General features: G+C 41.4%; 1 protein-coding gene across 1 annotated transcript in view; it reads right to left on the reverse strand.

The window, feature by feature from the left end:
• Window positions 1-1,578: 1,578 nt before the first annotated feature.
• The window catches only part of LOC116939925 (mucin-5B-like), a 52,376-nt gene continuing 33,106 nt past the window's right edge, over window positions 1,579-20,848 (reverse strand). The window contains exons 32-47 of the mRNA XM_032948982.2: window positions 19,822-20,063; window positions 15,736-15,919; window positions 15,023-15,206; window positions 13,517-13,695; window positions 12,648-12,717; window positions 12,039-12,148; window positions 11,111-11,142; window positions 10,145-10,322; window positions 9,409-9,513; window positions 9,136-9,176; window positions 7,488-7,610; window positions 5,742-5,840; window positions 4,409-4,534; window positions 3,405-3,444; window positions 3,156-3,279; window positions 1,579-2,500 (exon numbers count right to left, since the gene is read on the reverse strand). Coding sequence (XP_032804873.2) covers window positions 2,332-2,500; window positions 3,156-3,279; window positions 3,405-3,444; window positions 4,409-4,534; window positions 5,742-5,840; window positions 7,488-7,610; window positions 9,136-9,176; window positions 9,409-9,513; window positions 10,145-10,322; window positions 11,111-11,142; window positions 12,039-12,148; window positions 12,648-12,717; window positions 13,517-13,695; window positions 15,023-15,206; window positions 15,736-15,919; window positions 19,822-20,063 — 2,006 coding nt within the window. The 3' untranslated portion in view covers window positions 1,579-2,331. The remainder of the gene's footprint in view (window positions 2,501-3,155; window positions 3,280-3,404; window positions 3,445-4,408; window positions 4,535-5,741; window positions 5,841-7,487; window positions 7,611-9,135; window positions 9,177-9,408; window positions 9,514-10,144; window positions 10,323-11,110; window positions 11,143-12,038; window positions 12,149-12,647; window positions 12,718-13,516; window positions 13,696-15,022; window positions 15,207-15,735; window positions 15,920-19,821; window positions 20,064-20,848) is intronic.

The raw sequence follows: 20,848 nt of genomic DNA on the forward strand, positions 1-20,848 counted from the left end.
AGCCACAAACCCACCGGGACTGGTGGATACAATTCTCTTTGTCCACTTTTTGCCAAAATGTTAAGAGTGAAAGCCCAATAGAACGAGAACGTCAGCGGACACGAATAACGCCCACGTTATAGGCTATACCCCCGTCAGAGCAACATGCACTCTGGAAGGTCGCTGAACTGCACAAACGTCTTTACAGCGCAGCGCCATAGCCCCACCGCGTAACCAACTTGTGAGATTCGTGGTCGCAAAAATGACACGAGACGTGTACTCTATTTGTCAATAGGTCCGTTACGCAAACTCACAAGTGAAATCCTGGCTGTGCTGTCCTCTGCAGGCATATTAATACAACAATGCTGTAGTGTTTCGATTTAAAGCTTTCGTGACTGCAGGGATTCGTCTTCTTGGTTCTTTCGGTAAAGTCACGTAGAAGGGAAATAATAAAATAATAATAAATACAACATAATAAAATAAAATTCTCACGACGTTTTGGCCACAACACAAGTAGCCTTCTTCAGGTGAAGAAACAGGTCTGTCCAGAAGACAGTTCACTCAAGCGCTGTCTTCTGGACAGACCTGTTTCTTCACCTGAAGGCTACTTGTGTTGTGGCCGAAACGTCGTGAGAATTTTATTTTATTATGTTTTATTTTTATTATTTTATTTCCATTCTACGTGGCTTTACCAAAAGAACCAAGAAAATACTGTAGTGATTATAATGATTATTATTACTCTGTCGCGAATCTAATTTTAAACATTCAACACGTAGTAAGAGTGTCAACAGAAAAGCCCTGCCTCGGATCTTTGTCCAATGCTGCGCGATTCGTCACCACGTTGCCTCGCATGCAGCTTCGATCATCGCCACCTGGTTAGCATGAAGTTAAAGGGTTTGTTGGGGGACATGCCTTGACCCCCGTGGTCATGATGATCCTCGTTAGAATTGGGCTTTTACTGTATAACCAACGTTGCAAAATACTTGTGTGTTGGTAAACTTCACAACAGTTGCCACCACCCTTGGAAAATCGAATGGACTCCTCTCACATATTGGTCACGAGCCCAAATGCAGACAAAGTCCTGTCTGCCACACTGAGTAGAAACCGCTGTTTCTTTTCGACTCAAGGCTGTCAAGGCATGCAATGTGCAGATTGAAGAACAACCTGCATGTGGACGGTTCCATGGTTCTGGGTGTACTGAGGCAATGCATAAACAGACACTTGAAAGATGTATGGTGAAATTATGCAGTGACTTCTTTACTTGGGCGTAGTATTAATTATTTATAAGGCAGAAATGCTCATAAATGCTATCGCGTTAGGACGTACTCAGATTAACTTATTCATCCCACACTCGGATGTTGATTGTTTTAAATATTTAATAAAAAGCTGTATTTTACAAACTAAAAATAATGACCTTGAAAATAGTATTCCAAAACGTGTTAGGATCATGTTTGAAATGTTGACTGAAGTTGCCTAATTCTTGGAACTGCCTTGAATTGTGTACTGTATTAAGAGCCAGGTGTGAGTTGAATGAGGGATTGCAGGGTGATTCACGTCACATGTAGGGAGTCAACACAATTAAAACAAATCTCATACACGTTTAATTGCTTAAATTGACACCTTTATTTGTGCATTGCTTTGAAACGTTTCACATGACACAGTACTTCGATTAACATTTCCACAAATTTCCCAATATCAATTGCATAATTAAAATATATGCTTTCCACTTCTGAGATCGCCATGTTATTTATCTTTACCCAATGCAATTAAACACTAAAATCACCTGCTATTATGCAATATTTCCTATGAATTCCCCCCAAAAAGTTAAGTGAAGCATCATTTTGTTGGCCCCAGAGTGAGAGTGTATTATCATTTTGTCACCTATGAGCTGCCTACATAATCCAAAGCCTTCTAAATCCAGCATCTATCATATTCCCATGGTCTAGTGCGGTGGTTCTCAACCCAAGGGCTGGACCCCTCGGGCCTTCCACGGGGCGTGGCGGAGGAGGAAAGGAGATAATTGCATCCTGTGGCATGGATACCGTGCAGGAAAAAAAATATTCTCACGCGAGCCACAGAACATGAATACACATTAACACCACGGTGACTAATCTGTGTATTGTGACATGTGATCAATCTGTGTATTGTGGCCTTAGTAACCTGGGCAGGTTGGGGGGGGGGGTCATGGAGATCGGATGGGCAGGGGGCATAAGGATCAGAGACCTTAATTGGGGTGGGGGGGGGGGCTGTTATACAAAAAAGATTGAGATCCGCTGGACTAGTAGTATATACACCAGGTAATCTGTATCAGTTGTGTGCCGATGGGCCCGTAGAAGCTGCATGCACAGCGGTCTAAGGTCGGCTGCAGCGGGTGATTTTACAGGCGCATTTTGTCACGAATGGGTAGTCAATATTAATCTCAGTGTTATCGCCGCAGATCAGGGTCACCTCCCTTTTCTCCGTGTTCGCCTCCTGACAGCAGTTGCACGTGTGCATCATCGAGTTGGTCTTCGATGAGTAGCTGACGGAAGCACAGACATTCATGGGTAACAAAAATGCACACAACCGACAAACAAAATTAACATCATTGACAGACATTAGCAAGCGAGAATGCAGAGTTTTTCTACGGGTTTTTGGATCAGTCCTATTTGTGGTGTGTAAATGTGGCTGTGTATGTTTGCGACAGCGTAAAGCCGCAGCCCTGCAAACGTTTTGTTAACGCCACTGTTGGTAGTAGGCCTTCAACCAGAGGAAGCTCTGGAGTCCCATTAAAAGGTATTTAGCTTGCTCTTCAACGCTGCCGAGACGTCTCTGAAGACGTGAGTGTACCCACACTTTAACCCACCACACACGACCTGCCGATCAACTAACCGTGGTGTAACCATTTACACCGCCGGATGACAATTGGCGGGGGAGATTTAAGAAACTTGCTCATTGGTTTTTGTCGGTAATGTCACGTATGTAAAAAAAAAACAATGAGTAATTTATGCAGTCACGAAAGCTTTAATTTGCCCATTATTTCATCCGCCGCGTTGGGGAGACCGCACCGGCGACTGGATCACACGTCTAGTGCGATGACTGTTAAACCACGGCAGCGTCCGTGAAAGTACAATCACCCCTCGCTGACGATGTAATGTGTACGACGGTGTACTCGTGAAATGTATCTGCGGCCTTACACAGAAGATGTTGGGCAAGCCCCCTCGCACACGATCAATGGCATCGGCTCCACACTCCTGCAGCCATTGCGTTCAATCGTCTCGTTGGAAACGATTGCTTTGCAAACCACACTTGATGCCTCACCTGGGAAAGGGAAAACAAACAAAAAGTTACATGAAAAACACAGCAGGATAACAGACCATTTATTTCATCGGAGTAGAAACACGGGAAACAATGGAAACTCATGATAATAATAACTTGGTACTTACATTCTTTACAGCAGCCATCTTTAGTCGGGCGTATTGCACCCTGCAAGGAACAGCAAAGTTAACATTTGTTACATATTAAAACAAGCTAGGGGGATTTGCTCCAGCAGAATAAATGTGTACACATAAATACACAAATTGGCAGACAGATTAGCCGCACACATCTTCCAACAACGCACACTTTCGAACAGGGATTCATTAAAACGATACATTGCATAACAATGTGAAAAGTATTTATTGCCAATGTTTCCCAGAACTATACAGGTCTGAGAAATTGGTAATTGTACGCTGTGTGGTAAGTTTGGTCATAACTGGCTTATGAATTTTGCAGATTTTGTTATAGCATATTAAGTTTCTCTATATGGATGGACAGGGCATAATATTTCCAGTATAGAGTCACCGAGCACGGGCAATTGTTAGTAGCATCGGTTCTGGCTGCCCTCCCACTCGTATAAGGTTTCCCGCACCTCTGAATCTAATTAAAACTGAGCGTGTTACAATTACATGCATTTAGAGACAGTGCGTTTAGAGTATTTGGCTGCTATACATGTCCACATGATAAACCACTTCGTTGAGCTATCATTTGTGGCCAGGTCGCTTCTGAAAAAATATATATCTATATAGCTCAGTGTGCCTTACCTGGTAAAATGAAACTAAAAGTCTGATATATGTATTTACTATATTGTCAATCCACTGCTGGATGAGAGCCTCCCCATGCTTTGTGCCGGTCAGTGCAGCTTCGTGTAGGCAGAGTGGGTGAAGGACGAAGGGTTTTGCTGCCCATAGCACCTATTACACCCGTTCTTCGCGCATGGCGGACTCCAATCCGAGCACTATCCTGGGTTAATTCTACTTTGCTTATGAGATGTCATGAGATCAGGGGCATTCCCGATGATTTAATCACAGGCATCCTCAGTAAAATAAAACGGGAGGTTACTTTGCAATGCCTACATTGTTAACCCACAATGTAGATCAGGTGAGGAATACGACACCTTGGCTTCACTTACATCTGTACATGTGTCAGGGTCGAAGTCTGGGCACGTGATGCTTGCCACAGTCGTCATTAGAATCCCGGCATCCGTACGTTCACACGTGTACTTGGTGCAGTTGTCCGGAGACCAACTTTCTGAAGGCTGCATGACATAAAAAAGGGGATCTTGTAAAACAGTCATTTTAGTGAGTCATCAATGTTATTATCAATTAAATGTCTTTTACAGAGAATTCGAGTCCCCTGAATGGCCAAATGCATTACATGAATTATCAATGTGGGGGCAATTTGGCTGGGTCATATTTCTCATGAATAAATGGTAGTGGGAGTTTTGCCAGGATCCCAGGGTGAACATTACAAAGCTCTTATCAAAGAGCATCACGGGATCTTTCAACTGTCCACGGGGTACACAGAGCTTATGGCTTACCACCGTTTCCTAGATACGGCACTTTCCAGAGAAGTGCATCGTCCCAATCCGAATAATTTACAATTGTAAGGATTACAATGTGAATGGATACAGCATTGAATTACAACCACACCTCGAGTTGCTGCACATAGAAGAGCAAGCCATGTATGATATTAGATCACGTTAAAAGGTAAACAATGTTTTTTTTTTTACCAAGGTGATTGAGGAACATTGGAATAGATGGGGGTGCATGAAAATAATTGAATTACTGATAAATTCGATGGACAGTTATCGTAGGTCATAAGCAAAATCTTACGTCTCGACTTGAAGAGAGAGAGATAATATGGAGTATATGGTGAAGGGCAATGCCCCGTTAAACGGAGGTTGACTTGGGTCTTTAGCAATTTTCGCTGAAAGGGACCTTTGAAGCATCTAAAGCCACTCGCCCTCAGTGACACTGAAACTGCATTCCTTGATGGATACACATTTAAAATGCTACCCAAGCTTAAAGCAGTGCACATCTTTAGATCTCCTCAAACTGTAGGGGAATTTCGATGCGGACAACACGTGATATGTTAGAAGCGGCCTTTCCCTTTTAAGTAACCAAATTAATTTTTTTCTGGTATACCATCAGAAATAGAATGTCACGTGTACACGTGAACTATTAACCTATTGATTTATTTAGATTCAAGTAGTGTTCTTTAACTCATATTCTCTCTAGATATGCCTGAAAACACAAATATATTCACAAAGAGAAGCTACAGTAGTAACACGGGCTTTCATTACATTGCCTGCTCTCAATTATCTTGTCAGAGACAGTGCATTAAATATCTCCCTCGTTTATAATGAAAGACAATTTAAACTGACCCTGCTATAAATCACTTCCCTTCATCTGTCTCTGCAGAATGTAACAGGTGAGCAGATTACAAGGTTAATGGCCAAGCACCTGCAGGATGATGGTGGACTGGTGAGGAAGATTAATAATGCATGTCGTCTGGTTGCAGGTTCCACAGCACGTTCCGCTATTTTCCACATATTCATAGCCCTGAAGAGAAAAAACAATACATAATTAATCACTTTGAGGGAATGGGGAAAAAAACATCCCAGCTCTGTCCGCCTTAAAGCATAAGTCTTAAATGTACAATGTCGTTGTATATGAGACTTAAGTAAGCTGCAAAGCGTTTTTCATACTGGCTGTCAAGTTGATATGTATAAGATTTGAAACTATTTAATATGCTCCAATATATCAAGATGCAGAACTAATGTAATTTGTTTGAACTGAAGTTGTGTTGTTAGGCCACATTTACTTAGACAACACATAGATGGTACGTGTTTAAAAGGGTTACTCAACACAAACTTTAATTGGATCTACAGATGGCTTCAGTGGTAGACCAAGTGGATTGAAACAGTGGTCTACAGCCAAAATGCTTCCGAAACAAATGTAGTCCAACTTTACTAATTCTGGGTCACTGAGAATTAAAATGATGCTTAAAATTGTTGATTGGCTCTAGTTTTCAAGATATACGACTGGGTCAGTACATACGACCCTTGACTTGGGAATGGCGGAGGATAAGTGAATTATAAAGCGAAGGGATCTCAATTTAAACCAGAAATTACTCAAATACATATTTGACTGGATCTATGAATAAATCTATGACTGTGTTTGAACAGTACTTGCTTTTTGAACAAAACAATGAATGATGCAATCTAAACCCGGTATTGCGTCATACATGATATGAATTGCATCATATCATTGGAACACTGGCGAGTTCAATTCCTGGTTGGTGGGTTGGCTCAGCCCATCACCCCCCCCCCCCCCCCCCGGGGTCAATAAACTAAGTACCACTGTGGCGAATTCAACTGTGGTTGTCGCATGCATTAGACTCACCTCTACCATAAAAATGTGGAATTTCCACCAGTGACTCAGGGCCACAAAACAGGAGATGAGCATTGTGTCAGTGCTCAGATGAGCAACAAATCACTTTGGTCAATTATATTGACATGGCTGTCGATTTGACAAGGCTGTCGATGTGGATTATGAAATCCCATTGTGATGCAACCCAACAAAATAGGTGTTATCTTTTGGCCTCCACATGGTACAGATCTCTCGTGTCCAATTGATATATTTTTTGTTACAAGTTAACGCATTCATTTGAATGGTTTAAATTTTTTGCTTGCTGTTCAATATGTGTGGACACTGAAAACAGCTCACCTATTAAAGAAACATGGCAATATAACAACATTATTCGGTTCCCAGTGTTTTCATGGTAAAGTTTGGCCTCCCAACTATGAGTCAGTCAATATTTCTAACCTCTCTGTCCACTCTACAGAACAGTCATTACCGGATGAATTGTATATTTATTTATAGATTTATGTTTTAAGCCAGCAACATCAACTTGTTTTGTGTTTTTTTTCCATCTCCGTGGATGATGCCTTTAAATGAGTTTCAAGCTGATAAGTCCTTATTCTGTCAAAATAAATCGTCTGATCTCAGCCAATATCACAGTGGGGAGGAAGGCACTACCACTTTCTGCTGACTGGACGGAGACCACTTTGACCCATCTTGAAACATAATATTTGAGAGACAGTTTTAGCGTGTGGTCCCCACAGACGTTGTTCCTTACTTGTGGGAGTGAAATAAACCCCGCAGAGAAGCTGCCCGTGGGACCCGTCCGCGTGCAGAGGTCCTTACCAGCGCACAACGCGTGTTGCAGGGCACGGGCGTGCACTTCGGAATGTGAAATCTGGTGACGTCCTTCCCGTGTCCACAAACGCACGTCTCGCACTTATCGGCAGACGGCATGTCCTCCCCAACCTGCGCAAACAGGGCAACGCGTGCCAGTGGGCACACCTTTAATTCCAGTAATGAAAGACAAAAGGTGAAAGGTGCAGACCTGCAACTTATTGCTCACACCCCTGCTGTATTGGAAGGGCCTCCACCAGAGCGAGCTATAGAGAGCCACTTTAGAGGGTATCTTGGTCTGCTCTTCCATGCTGACCAGATGTTTTGGAAGAGGTGGGATTACCCACGCTTTACCCCACCACATTTGACCTATCGATTGACCATGGTGCAGTTAGACTGCTGAGTGAACAGAATTGGGGAGAAAATTAGCGAACGTGCCCATTGTTGAAACTGCCACGATGGGAGATCAAACCGATGACCTTTGGATTGCAAGTCCAATGTGCCAATCATTACACGCGGCAGCATCTCCTGTAGTATTCTTTCAGCATTATAGCTATTTAATGTGTCACAAAGTGTTACGGTTTCTCGTCCAAATGCTTATCCAAGGGGGGGAAATGTGGCCGCTGCTGCTGCAATGATAAAGACATATTAAATTCTAAAACACAATTCTATGCCATAAGTAAAGCCAGGTGTCTTATTCCGCTTCACATCAGATGTGTGATAAGGTGTTATTTTGATGCAATAGAAAAGGTTTGCGATAATTTTTAAGTAATTTTTTTGTTTGTTAAAAGTAATGCCACGTGAAGTATTGGATGGGCAAGGACTATAAACCATTGTACCACTGGATGGACTGAGGCAAAAGGCAAGAGTAAAGAGGAAAAGGGAAATGACCTATGACCAGAAATACCTCACTGTTTCTAAATCTCCTCCAACCAGAATTTGTATTGAGATTGAGTAAGTAAATAGTAAATGAAGTTCGTTATTACATGGTGTCTAACAAGACGTCATTCATTATTGAATATTTATCGACGGCAGTTTGATCTTTGTTTGATAACACTATGCAAACGCTTAGTTGAGAGAACATTATATCCTATGATGTTAATTTGTCAACGGCCATATATTTGCCATGTCGTTGTTGATTCACGTCACATCGTATTTCAGAGTGTCAGGCTTTCTTGACTTAAAGCTTTCGTGACTGCAGGAATTCCTATTCTTTGGGTCTTTCGGTAAAGTCACATAGATAGGTTGAAAGAAAATAACAACAAAAAATACGACGTTTCAATCACAACACAAGCGATCGTCATCAGAAGGAAAAAAAATCGCTTGTGTTGTGATCGAAACGTCATAGTTTTTTTTGTTATTTTCTTTCAACCTATCTACGTGACTTTACCGAAAGACAAAAATAATGTTAGGCTTTCGTTAACATGTCGGGTATGGCTGTTTTGATGTATTCTCTTGCGTAGATATCTCCTCAAGATTTAAGTTTTTTGGCAAACACTTTACCTTTCACATAACTCCAACATTCCAACCACGCATTTCAATCTTTGCAGTCTAACGATACGTCTTTAAGACTGGATATAATGCCTCTGTGGGCACCCAGGATTATTATTACGTCTGGAATGTAAGAGCACTGGGGAAATCCTCGTGTGATGCTTACCTCATAGCTTGATGAGTGAAGCACGCAAACATTTAATTGCACTGCAAGAGAGAAGCAGTCGTCAAATATTTTACATAATTATTGTGATAATTCATATATCTTTTTAAATATAGACACGTATAACATAAAGACAATGATTAGAGACCATGGAAACCATTACACCGCCTACACCCTAATATTGTCAATTTCACCATTTATGTAACTTAAGCAAATTTAATTACATATTGTGCTTAATCCATACTTGGTTGACACGTGATAACTCAACCAACTTACCACACTCAGTCAGAGGACAGCAGTCTTCTTTATCCATCTTCACCACTGTCTTGTAGCCCACTGGACATACGATGTCTTTAATAATGCATAGATTACTGTTGCATTCTGGATGAGAAAAAAATATATACAATGTTTAGTACTCAATCAATGTTTTTTAAAGCATTTGTAAAGCATTTAAAAATAAATATGAAACATGCATTGCATTTGACAGGTGTAGTGTTCACACAAATTTGAATGTGTGTATATGTGTGTATATGTGTGTATTGTATATATGTATGGGGAGCGGTAGTGTAGGGGTTAGTACGCTGCACTATGAACTCGACCACCCGAGTTTGATTCCGGCTCACGGCGGTGAAGTATGGTCAAACAAACCCCCATGACAGCATAGGAAGGATTTTTTAAATTATTTTAAAAAAATAGCATTTCCTGCATACTATATGCGTATTTATCAAAATATGGAAATTACATAATTGATGCTATAATTCATTAGCTAAAATACAAATTATTTGTTACAAGTTAATTTACATATATGGTAATTATTGAGAATGACAAATCAACAACAACAGCAGAATCAGTGGCTTGGACTTTGCGCCCTATGAGGAGGCACACAGCTCACGGTGTCTCCGGCAAATTTGACGGGACGGAATCTCGGGGGTCCAAACGAGGTTCACAGCGCCATTTGCCCTGCAGGGCCTGCCACTGCACCGTGCATGCTGGTGCGCTGGGTGTCTCATACGGCATTGCAGGCGCGTGCAGCAGGCGTCGCTGGGATCCTGCACCTCCACCAGGTTCATTCCCTGTCCCTGGCACGGCGGCTTGGGCACCGGCGGGCAGCTGTGGTTGACGCAAACCACCGAACTGCTGTGCTCGTCGCAAACGCAGTCCAGGCAGTTGCTGATCCACCTGTCACCGTACTGTGGTGCATGCCGCGTATACCCCGGCACTGTGTTAGCGTACAGATGCATTGAATGGTGTGCGTCTTTGAGACATCTGACCGGCGTGGAAGAGAAGGCCCAAAAATACTCTCGAGGGCGTTGAAGGATTTTTTTTATGCAGCTCCCTATAATGGAGGCCCTTTCTATACGCTGTTGGTGTCAGCAATCAATTGCATAGCTGCACCTTTACCATTCTATCGGTGTCTTGATACGCCTATGCACGTAATATAAATATGGATGTATGCATGTTTCTTTGTATGCATTTATGCAGCACTCTACGTAAGCTACCCCCCTGAAATTGTATGCATTAAACATAGCAATGATGTGTCGAGCTTAATGCATTTAAATATCCAGAGCAATATTGCTGCACAGCTTGAGTTAACATGACAAAGAATACCTACTGTCAGTTTTTTGTAATTATAAGACTACGTTTCAAAGTAACGTTGCAAATAAAAGGTAAGGCTCTGGTTAAATCAAGTATACTATAGCATTTATTAAAATTACTCATGTCTTCAAGGTCATGTTACATTTTCCCGCGTGAATGTACAATTTACTCACATCGTGTAATATTTGGAGCATACATTAAACCCAACATTTTATTTGGAATGCTGTGTGTGTGCGTCCATGTCGCAGATGTATGAAAACCTCAAGGTTTTGTTTTTGCATTGCTCATCACTTATCTGTGTTTAGAGATTATCACGTGACAGTGATAAATAAGTATTGTTGTAATCGGTGAGTGCATAGCCGATTGAAGTTTCATTTATTACCTGCTTTGGATATCCATTTGGACCGGTACATCCTATCAAGGATAATCACAGCACAAGAAAATAAAACAAACTTAAGAATGTACACCATGTTTCAGTTAAGCACTTAGGGCCAGATGGCAACTCAATGTGGTATTTTCCATTACGTTTACAATAGTTCAACGTGTACTGCATATGCATGCTGCATTGGACATGTATTTCTCTTCACATCATTGGCTTCATAAATATCACATTGATTGTGTGCACTGCATGAAATATGTCTCTATGTAATGACATTTATTTTACGTTTCAGCATGTAAATAGCACACAATTTACACGTCAGTTGCTAAGCATTTGGAATCACACATTCACCTGTTCCGCTGATACAGTTAGCATGTTGCGTTTCATCTGGTTCAATGCCATGCTTGCTGTGAACACTCAACGTTATTCAGTGAGGAGAGTCCTCCAATTGATAACCCGCATGTATGTTAAATATATCCCAAATGAGCTTCGTTGGAACACTATATAATTCCACTTTTGCTTTATGTATAGTTTTTTATTGTATCTCATCACAGATGGCTACACGACAAACTTGATATTTCACTTCTTTCATCCATTTCATCTGCCTACTCTGAACAAAAGCATACTTTGTGGACATTCCATTTTGTGGTTTATCAAGTTTTTCCAGGACACTCCCTCAAACGTGGATAATGTGGGTTTGAATTTTGAATGATTTATGATATATTTTTTTTTCTCCCTATTGTCTAATAAGACAGAGTATCCATTCGGATCTCTCACCAAGTAGTAGACTCCTTCATGTGAGAGAGAACAGCTCACGGTCGTGAATATCACAGAGCTACCTATGAGATCAACCTTAAAGTGACCTCTGGTCCTATGCTATACTGTGTTGGTGTGTTTGCTCCTATGGAGTTGCTTGGTGTGATATCCTTACCGCAGCTAGTGGTGCAGATGTCCGTCTGGCTGTTGTGGAGTATCGTTCCCTCTGGGCAAAAGCAGCCTTCGTCCTCCATCCTATTCAGATCCTTAAGCTCCATGTTGTACCTAAGTACACCGTGTTGTTTTTTTTTAAATCACAAACAAAACCGGTAAAAAAAACATTACTCAAATTGTATTTATGCCTCTAGGTAATCACGTGAGCCAGTAAACAAAGTTTTTATAATAGCACAAATACGATTGCCATACCAATCTGAGATATACAAACATTCCCAATATTTAAGTGTACGATATTATGTAATAATCATTTAAAATGTGCAATCATTACTATATTACTCTTAAAATATATCAATGCACACTTAAAACAATAATTATCATGTTTAGAACACTGTCCAGTGTTTAATAATATGTGCACACTTAAACCGGTGCTCACTATGTCCATGTGTTTGTGTATTTATGTATGCTGAACTTCTTTCGCACCATATGTAGCCAAACGTGCTAACCGTACGTACTGAGTTTACAAAGTACAAGTCATACACCGTGGTAGAAATATTATGGAGTGAGACATTGTATTAGTGGAGCAGTAAAGGGATATATAAAACCTTACCTTGTATCACAGGTGGGTGGAATTGAGGGCCCACAAGCATTGTACACCTTCCCTATGGGGCACGTGTAGGCTGCAAAAACAAATATCTCTTTAGTGACCTGACCCATTTCAAATATACGATGTTAGCTGGGAGAAATTCTACATTCTATCCTGGTGAAAAAATGAACCGGGATGAATATTAATTGTACACACACAGGTCCAATGCTTAGCTTCACCAGGCACATATTGAAGGCAGTCAAATTATGTTAGGCCCATACCTCAGTATCCACTCATACCTGGGAATCAATTGCAGGTTCTTAGCACAGTGCACTGGCCCACATGTTCACACAAACACACACAATACCCTTCCTTGTCAGACAAATATCCACTTCACGGAGGATGGGCTGGAAAGCCAAATGCTGAGTAAGTGAACACCACATTCGAAACACAACAACAACATGTATTTCTATCGCACCTTTCAGGACAAAAGCCTTACCAGATACCTCAATATATATATCTATTAACTTTAAAACAAACAGAGGAGAACATCGACAAATAAAACCACATCTATTTGCTGACACATGTGAGTAAAAGCCTTATGGAATGGATCTGTCTTAAGGCGTGATTTAAAAATGGACACTGGATTGGCAGGTTTTACTTAGGGTGGAATGTGTTCCAAAGATTAGGAGCTTTGCGACGAACTCAAGATGTTGTCGCAGTTGTGCTGTATAACTTTCTGACGGGTTAGTGTTAGAGTTATGTGATACCCCACGTTTAACTCCCGTGTGCTGGGAGCTCATAGAGCAAAACGTCAGACGTCGTGCCAAACCATGCGCGGTATAACCCGAAAGGGTTCTATCAACAGCACACCACACAGCATGGATACTGACAGCAGCGGTTGTTGGTGAAATTCCTCCAGTCGACGCAGATGCCACGGTCAAGACACTGGCTGGCGTACGCCTTGATGCTCAGGCATGGAATGTCGTCCTTGCGTGTTGCACACCAGTCGAACTGGCATCCCATCACGAACGGTTGTGGGTCAATCACTCGCTTGCATTCCGCAAACAGGCTGCAATGTCGGAGAAAGGGCAAGGGGATGAAGAGATTACGCACAGGGGGAAAGAATGCGCGCCTGATACGTCCATCTGCAGAGCAATGCGGCGGTGCCTTCACTGCATGTCAATGTGTATGTTATACTGATATCAATATCTCAAACTCATATCAATAAAGTCAAACTGATATCTGGGCACAATCGATATCATTGGCAAATGATGCCTCCATAGGCAATGTGTGTACGGTGTAGGAAAATCATTCAACATCATCTGACAAATCCTGCATTGCTGCTGTGTGGAGCAGCCTGCATCTTAATGAATAAATAGAAACATGTCAAGTTACGGTTAAATGTTATCTCATTAAAAAAAAAGTTGGGTTTGTCGTTACCGTAGAAAGTTGGCTACCTTTCACTGAATGTGGGTGTTTGTTTGTGTGTTGTTAAGTTCTATTACATTACACTGATTGCTGTAGATTGATGGTGTGTTACATAACCCTGCAAAACTATTTCCTTGGCACTGGATTACCAAATGCAAGCCAATGTCATTTAATCAGAAAGTATGCTTAAGAATAAGAGACAATATGTTTTATGAAAACATATTGAAATATATTTATGTATGGGTAAAATGATGCGTCGATGCATCACTTACTATCTTACTATGTACCATATAGTAAGCCTCTGTAATCTCCACTCCTTCAATGGAGGAATAGCAAAACCACACACTCTCTATTCTGAAACCCTCTCGTAGCTACCTGGCCTCGACATTGGCATTTAGCTCCTGAGCATGTTGCCATACGCGAGAATAGAATATAAACTTACTATTGATTGTTAAGGTCATAAGTCACACATCAGTGAGAGGTGGTGATACTGAGAGCACCACTTCTCACTGCTAGCACCTAAAAGAATGGATTCTTGAATCAAATGGAAACCCAGAATCCTGATAATTATTAAAATGTCCAGTTTTTGCAGGAGGGGAGTAAATAATAATACCCCTGCATTTAATTCCACCCTTGGACGTCAACTTTCCACCTCTTCCTTCTCTTGTATGTAGGTTGAACTTCGTTCGCACCGTACGTAGCCAACCGTGCTAATCGGAGATGCTTTCCCCTTGGTCTCCTCCCTGAAACTCAGAGAACCACCTTGGTGTTTATATAAATACATAAACACATGGACATAGTGTGCACCAGTCTAAGTGACCATATATGACTATGCCACGTCGGTCTTTTCTGCCTTTTCCTTTTGAGCAGTTCTCCTCCCTACCATGCATCTGATGCGTGCGGCATTCCTCACGTTCTTCTACCTCGCATTCCCCACCGCACGTCGCAGCGCACACTCGCGCACTCACTCGCTGCCGATGAGATTGCAGAGTGGGTGAGGAGGGCAGGTAACGTCCGGTGGAGGTGAAGAGCTCGGGTTTGTCTTGCAGGAAGGATCTGGCACTTTCCAATCCCATGCCATATTTACGCAAGACTTGTCGACGACTCCGTTGCGCATTCTGCAATCGTCCTGCCTGTTGTTGGTGCATGTGCCTGTGTCAAATAAAATACAATAATATGTTATTGGATATTTTTCACATTCCCTTAGTTTACGCATTCATGTGTAAAATCATTCATTGTTTGAGCTCGCATGAAAAAGTACACATGGACAGATAAACGAAATAATTTACAGCCCTTTGTCAATCGACTGCTGGATGATGGCCTACCCACATCTGTTGGTCATGGGATTGTTTGACCATACTTCACCACACTGGTCAGTGCAGGCAAGGTGAGAGTAGAGGGATGGGCAGGTAAGACGGGTTCAACTATCACATGCCACTAATGTTTTCCTTGGCCAGAAACGTGTCCCAGGTCACCAGTTTCAAAGCACAGTGCGCTAACCACTACACCACTCAAAATGATCGTATTATACATTTTGTATTGACTCAAAATGTTGCATGAAGAAAAAATTATACAATTACACATTATGACTAATTAGAATGAACACATTTGAAAAATATATTTAAAATCTACTTAATAATCACTGAATGACAACAACAACAACAACAACAAAAACACCTACCACACTGCCCCTGGGTGTTGTTGAAGAAGAACTTGTATGGGAGTGTGATAGAAAATCGCACGTACTCAAACGTGATGACAGCTTCGATTTCTGGGATATCTACCCGAGTCGATATGCCAGAGCTTGCCACAGTCATTCCATTTTCAGAGTACACAGGAGTGACACCAACTCCGTTAAATTTCACCTGCAAAAAAAAAGATTGGTGAAATATTTCAACGACAGTTTGCTTTATATGAAATTAATAACAGCCATTAGCACGTATCAAGAAGATATGCTGGTGATTGCATTACATTGGTGAACTAGGTAAGCATGTTCTTACTACATATAGGTTAATAGACAGGATTTTTAATGTTTAGTCCAATGACCTAAGAACATGAGTTTGCAATTGATCTGCATTTGCAGCAAAACATATTTTACACATATGTATTTAAAAAAAAAAATCTAGCGTGATTTTTAAAAGTAACATTTATAGATTTAACAAAAATAACACTGCATTTTTACTTTTGTGGGAAGGTAGCAGGTCTGTGATTGGCTGACCATGACCATGTAAACTGATCCTCAACACCGCATAAATATGGCTACTTTTATGCAAATCTGATCTAAGTTCCTTATGTGGCACATTCGGAATGGACCACTCTTTTAATAAGTCCTTATGTGCTGTGCACTACATCAATGCACGTTTTCTGTATCGACACAAGCACTGCTTCCCCCCAATGTTCCGTTTGGAATTGATAAAAGCTATTCTGATTCTGATACTGCCTCTACTTGACTACTGTGACATCGTGTATAAATCAGCCCCAAGTACTGTACTGAAGAAGCGTGATTCCATCTATCACTCGGCCTTAAGATTTACATTGAACTGCCCATATAGATAGGACTCTCTACATTGGGTCAAACTTAACATCTCTTAATGTTCGACGGCTTGTGCACCAGATCTTATTTATTCACGATGTACTTACAAAAAAATCCGCAGACTACCTGCTGGATCTCCTCTCTGTTTCAAAGAACAAATTTGACCTCACGTCTTCGCTCATTTACCAGCTTCACATTCCCTATTGCCGTACAAAAACTGGAGGAAAGGCCTTTGCTATTGATGCCCCCAGGGTCTGGAATGTTATTGCCAATAAACTGCAACTTGAATCGCTACCAATGAGATCTTCTCTCAAAACTGCTCTAGAGGAGTTGTACACCCCCAGCTGCCACTGCTATTCATTGGCGTAAAATAAAATAAAATGTTTCGCTCCGGATGACGCTGCAAAGTATTATCTGTATTTTGATTTAGCGTGTTAATCTTAAAGGTGCATTGAAAAATTTGATACTCCGACTGATGCTTCTGTTGTTGTGGAGTAACTCATGCAGCCAGCTCTAGGATTTGGTGTTACATGTTATTTATGTAGTTTATTGTAAAAATTCGGTCACAGTTCCTATGATCATTGTTACGTTGCAATTATGGCTATATTTTTTGGTGATTTCGAAAACGTTTTTTGGTTTGGACATGTTTGTTTTGTTGTAGTACGGAGTTAGACTGATAGCCTTAATCTAAGTTGACTTGTGGTTGTTGTTGTTTGGCTTGCATCTCACTGGGATTTTTTGCACGCAGCGTAGGTGTACGGTGCTTTTTTCAGGAATATTTTGCTGTTTTTTCATGGATTTTCTGTTTGCACAGTCACATAGTCACTTTAAGATGTTTTTCTTGTTCGTGTTTTTGTTTTTTTGTTTGTTGTGGTTGCACCCGATTCAAGAGCCGAATGTCTCACAGGGCTATATCAAAATAAATAAACTGAATAAAAAATAAACGTGTGTACACCAGTATGTGATGACTGAGTTGGACCTGTGAGTGGCTGGCAGGGTTATTGATTAACCTGACCTGTACACCAGTCACGTGGTTAATGGCGACTCGGTGAAGATTGCTGTGTGTGACACCACGTGCTGTTGCATTTTACAGATTGACCACAATAAATGTGTTTGCCCTCGATGTGGAGCACCTGCCCACGTCCTTCATTTCGAGTGCGCAACACTCATCAGGTTATCTTTCGTCAAGGTTGTCAAAATACTGCAACGTTATAGTTTTAAAATGTATAGATATTGATTTGTGTTGTATTTTAATGCATAAATGTCCTTTGTAAATTAAGTCTTTGTCACATGCTTTTTCCAGTACCTCAGAGACAAGTCTCGACTTCTCATCATTTTTAGGAATGGATAGCAACAACTGCACCCCACCGTTTCGTGCAGATTGCCGGATATACTCTTTGGTTCTATTCGGTAAAGTCACGTAGGTAAAAAAATAAAACAACAAAAATCACGACGTTTCGGCCACAACACAAGTAGCCTTCTTCAGGTGAAGGAACAGAACTGTCGTACCGAATAGAACCAAAGAGTATGGATCCTTGCAGTCACGAAAGCTTCAAATCTAGAATTGCCGGATATATTTCCTTCTTGTCCTAGAGATATCGTTTTTTTCTGATCGCCAGATTGTGCGTGTGGTTTTGCACTTTTTATAGATTCGTATTTGCATATTTTGAAGACAAAGCAAAGAATTGAGCGTACATGTCATAACATTACATTTCTGGGGTGTGATGAACTGGTGTGAGGATAATAAGATTGTGGCTTCATTGAATGAGAACATATCGTTTTTCATATTGTGTTGCAAGAGTAAATTTTGGAAGATTTCGTGACGAGATTAAATTCAGCTTCTTCCTTCTGTGAGACCCATGACGCAGATGAAAATGTACTAAGTTTACAAATCGCTCATGTCCGTGCCTTTGAATTGCTAAACCCAATGTTGAGAAACTCCATGACTAAGCATTGCACAGCCTAAAATATTTTTTCGTAAATTTTATTTTATATATTGGTATAATTCACGCAAATTGCATCTCAAAAACGCCGAACATCATGAACCTCAATGACATCAGAAAATGCAGAACATGCTGATAAGTTGAGCCAAACTTCCTTTACAATCTGACAATATGTTTTGTTGCGCAACTGGCAAACATTTTGGTCAGCTAATTAATAACACTGTCATATCTCTTTGGTTCTTTCGGTAAAGTCACGTAGGTATAACATTAAATAAATCACGTTTCGGGCGCAACACAAGCGTCCGTCATCAGGTGGGAAAGCGTGGTCTGCTGCCTCAGCAGCAGGTGGGAAAAGCATGATTTCCCACCTGATGATGGATGCTTGTGTTGCGCCCGAAACGTCGTGATGTATTTTATTTTTATACCCACGTGACTTTACCGAAAGAACCAAAGAGATGGATTCCTGCAGTCACGAAAGCTTCAAATCAACACTGTCATAATTAACAACACCTATCATAATAAAAAACAATCACACACGGTCTGAACAACGCAACTCTCAAGTTGGGCAACCAGGCGTACTCGTAAATCGATTGCTTATCATCAACAATTTATGAAACAAGTTCCACAATTTCTTACCAATCAATACTTCTGTAAGACTAATATGTAAAATGTCCTTGATAGAATGCACAGTATTGCTACATGGGACCAGAACCGATGTATAAAACATCAATGACAACACTGTTTTAAATGCAGCGGAGGATATGCGCTTCAAGTGTGACAGAAAGGATGGACAAGACATAACAAAACAATTAGAATGATTTTGATACGTACAATTGCGGCAAGCGTCCAGCGAGATAATGCTTTAGTTTATGAAGGTTACTTTTAAATAGATGTTGTCAATGCTACACTCTGCTGTCACAGGTGTGCAGCGTTTGTGGATGTCCGGACACGCACCACGTGTTTAGATTTGGCCAAAAAGATTCCCACAAAATGTTGGACCTGTGATTTTCTTTTAATAGGGTGACACAAATGCCGATTACACTTGTGATGCAACTTTATATGCTTAGTGAAGCATGTGCAGGAGGCTCAGTGCTCAGTCAACACCAAGCATTTGTGTAGATTTAGCAAAATTATATGGCAATAGAACTCTACTTGTCCGTGGCCCTATTGCCCACGACCTCTATAACCCATGGTACCATCCTTGAACCCACATCCCTCCTTTTAAGGCAACGAGCCGCATCTCAGCAAGGACAGTAACTTAACCGCTGAATTTGTGAACACAGGGGCTCACCGTGGGCTTTTTGCGTTGCGAGGTCTCCATGATTACATTGGTGCCGTTGTAGGTGATCGTGATGCTCCGAGGGCAGGCTGGCCCACCCCCGCTGCAGCCCCTGAAGTTGTTCACGGTGACACGGAAGTCTGGCAGCACGGGAATGATCTGTTCGACCAGCACGTACGTGCAGTCGTCCGTAAATGTGTAGTACGTGCCGTCGAATGTCGTGTAGTGTGGGTCACCCCACGCTGAGCAGATGCCTGAAGGAGAGCAAGCACGTGGAATTGAGCTCATCCATTGCAGACATTTAAATCAGCTCAATTGATGAATATGTGAAGCAGCCACAGGAAGTATTATACTGGTAAAAAAAAAGATGCTGCCACGCTGAAATGGATTTGCAATCCAGAAGTCACCCCCTCTATCCCCCAGCATGAGAGCTGAAACAATGGGCAAGTTTCTTCAATCTCCGCATTCTGTCCACCAATCAGTTATATATGGGTATACCACAGTTTAGCGGCAGACACGTTGCATTGAGTGGGGTAAAGTGTAGGTGCTACCACCGATTTAAATTTGTCTTGCCAATGTGGAAGAGTAGGCATTTTCTAGATGGGCTGTTCTTCCAGCAGTGGCATGAGCAAGACATTCAGAACCGCACCTTTACCAACTTATTTTGTCTATAAGTGCTGTTATTGTTCATATGGCTGGTTCTGTACAGAATTATTAGATGATTGCAGTACATAGAAGCAATAAAAGGTACGTTAAAATACTTATTTCTGGCAGCAAATTATATTGAGTGAAAACACATGGACCAGAGAACAACCTAAAATTCGAGAGATCAGATTGACTCGTCAGAAAATAAATTTTGCTCGGGCAGAGGATGCATCACTTCGATGGGTACGATGTCCGATAGATGAGCTTTGTGACGGAATGGCAGCCAAAGGAGTGAACATGCCCAGAAGCACGGCCGCCGTGGAGATTCAGTAAGGTGGATTGCGACATTACGAGACCGTCGTGACGGACAGCGATGGCGCGGGGAAAGCCTTCA

This window comes from Petromyzon marinus, chromosome 7, assembly GCF_048934315.1.
Source record: "Petromyzon marinus isolate PM22_M1 ecotype Great Lakes invasive population chromosome 7, UKy_Petmar_22M1.pri1.0, whole genome shotgun sequence".
Taxonomy (NCBI): Eukaryota; Metazoa; Chordata; class Hyperoartia; order Petromyzontiformes; family Petromyzontidae; genus Petromyzon; species Petromyzon marinus.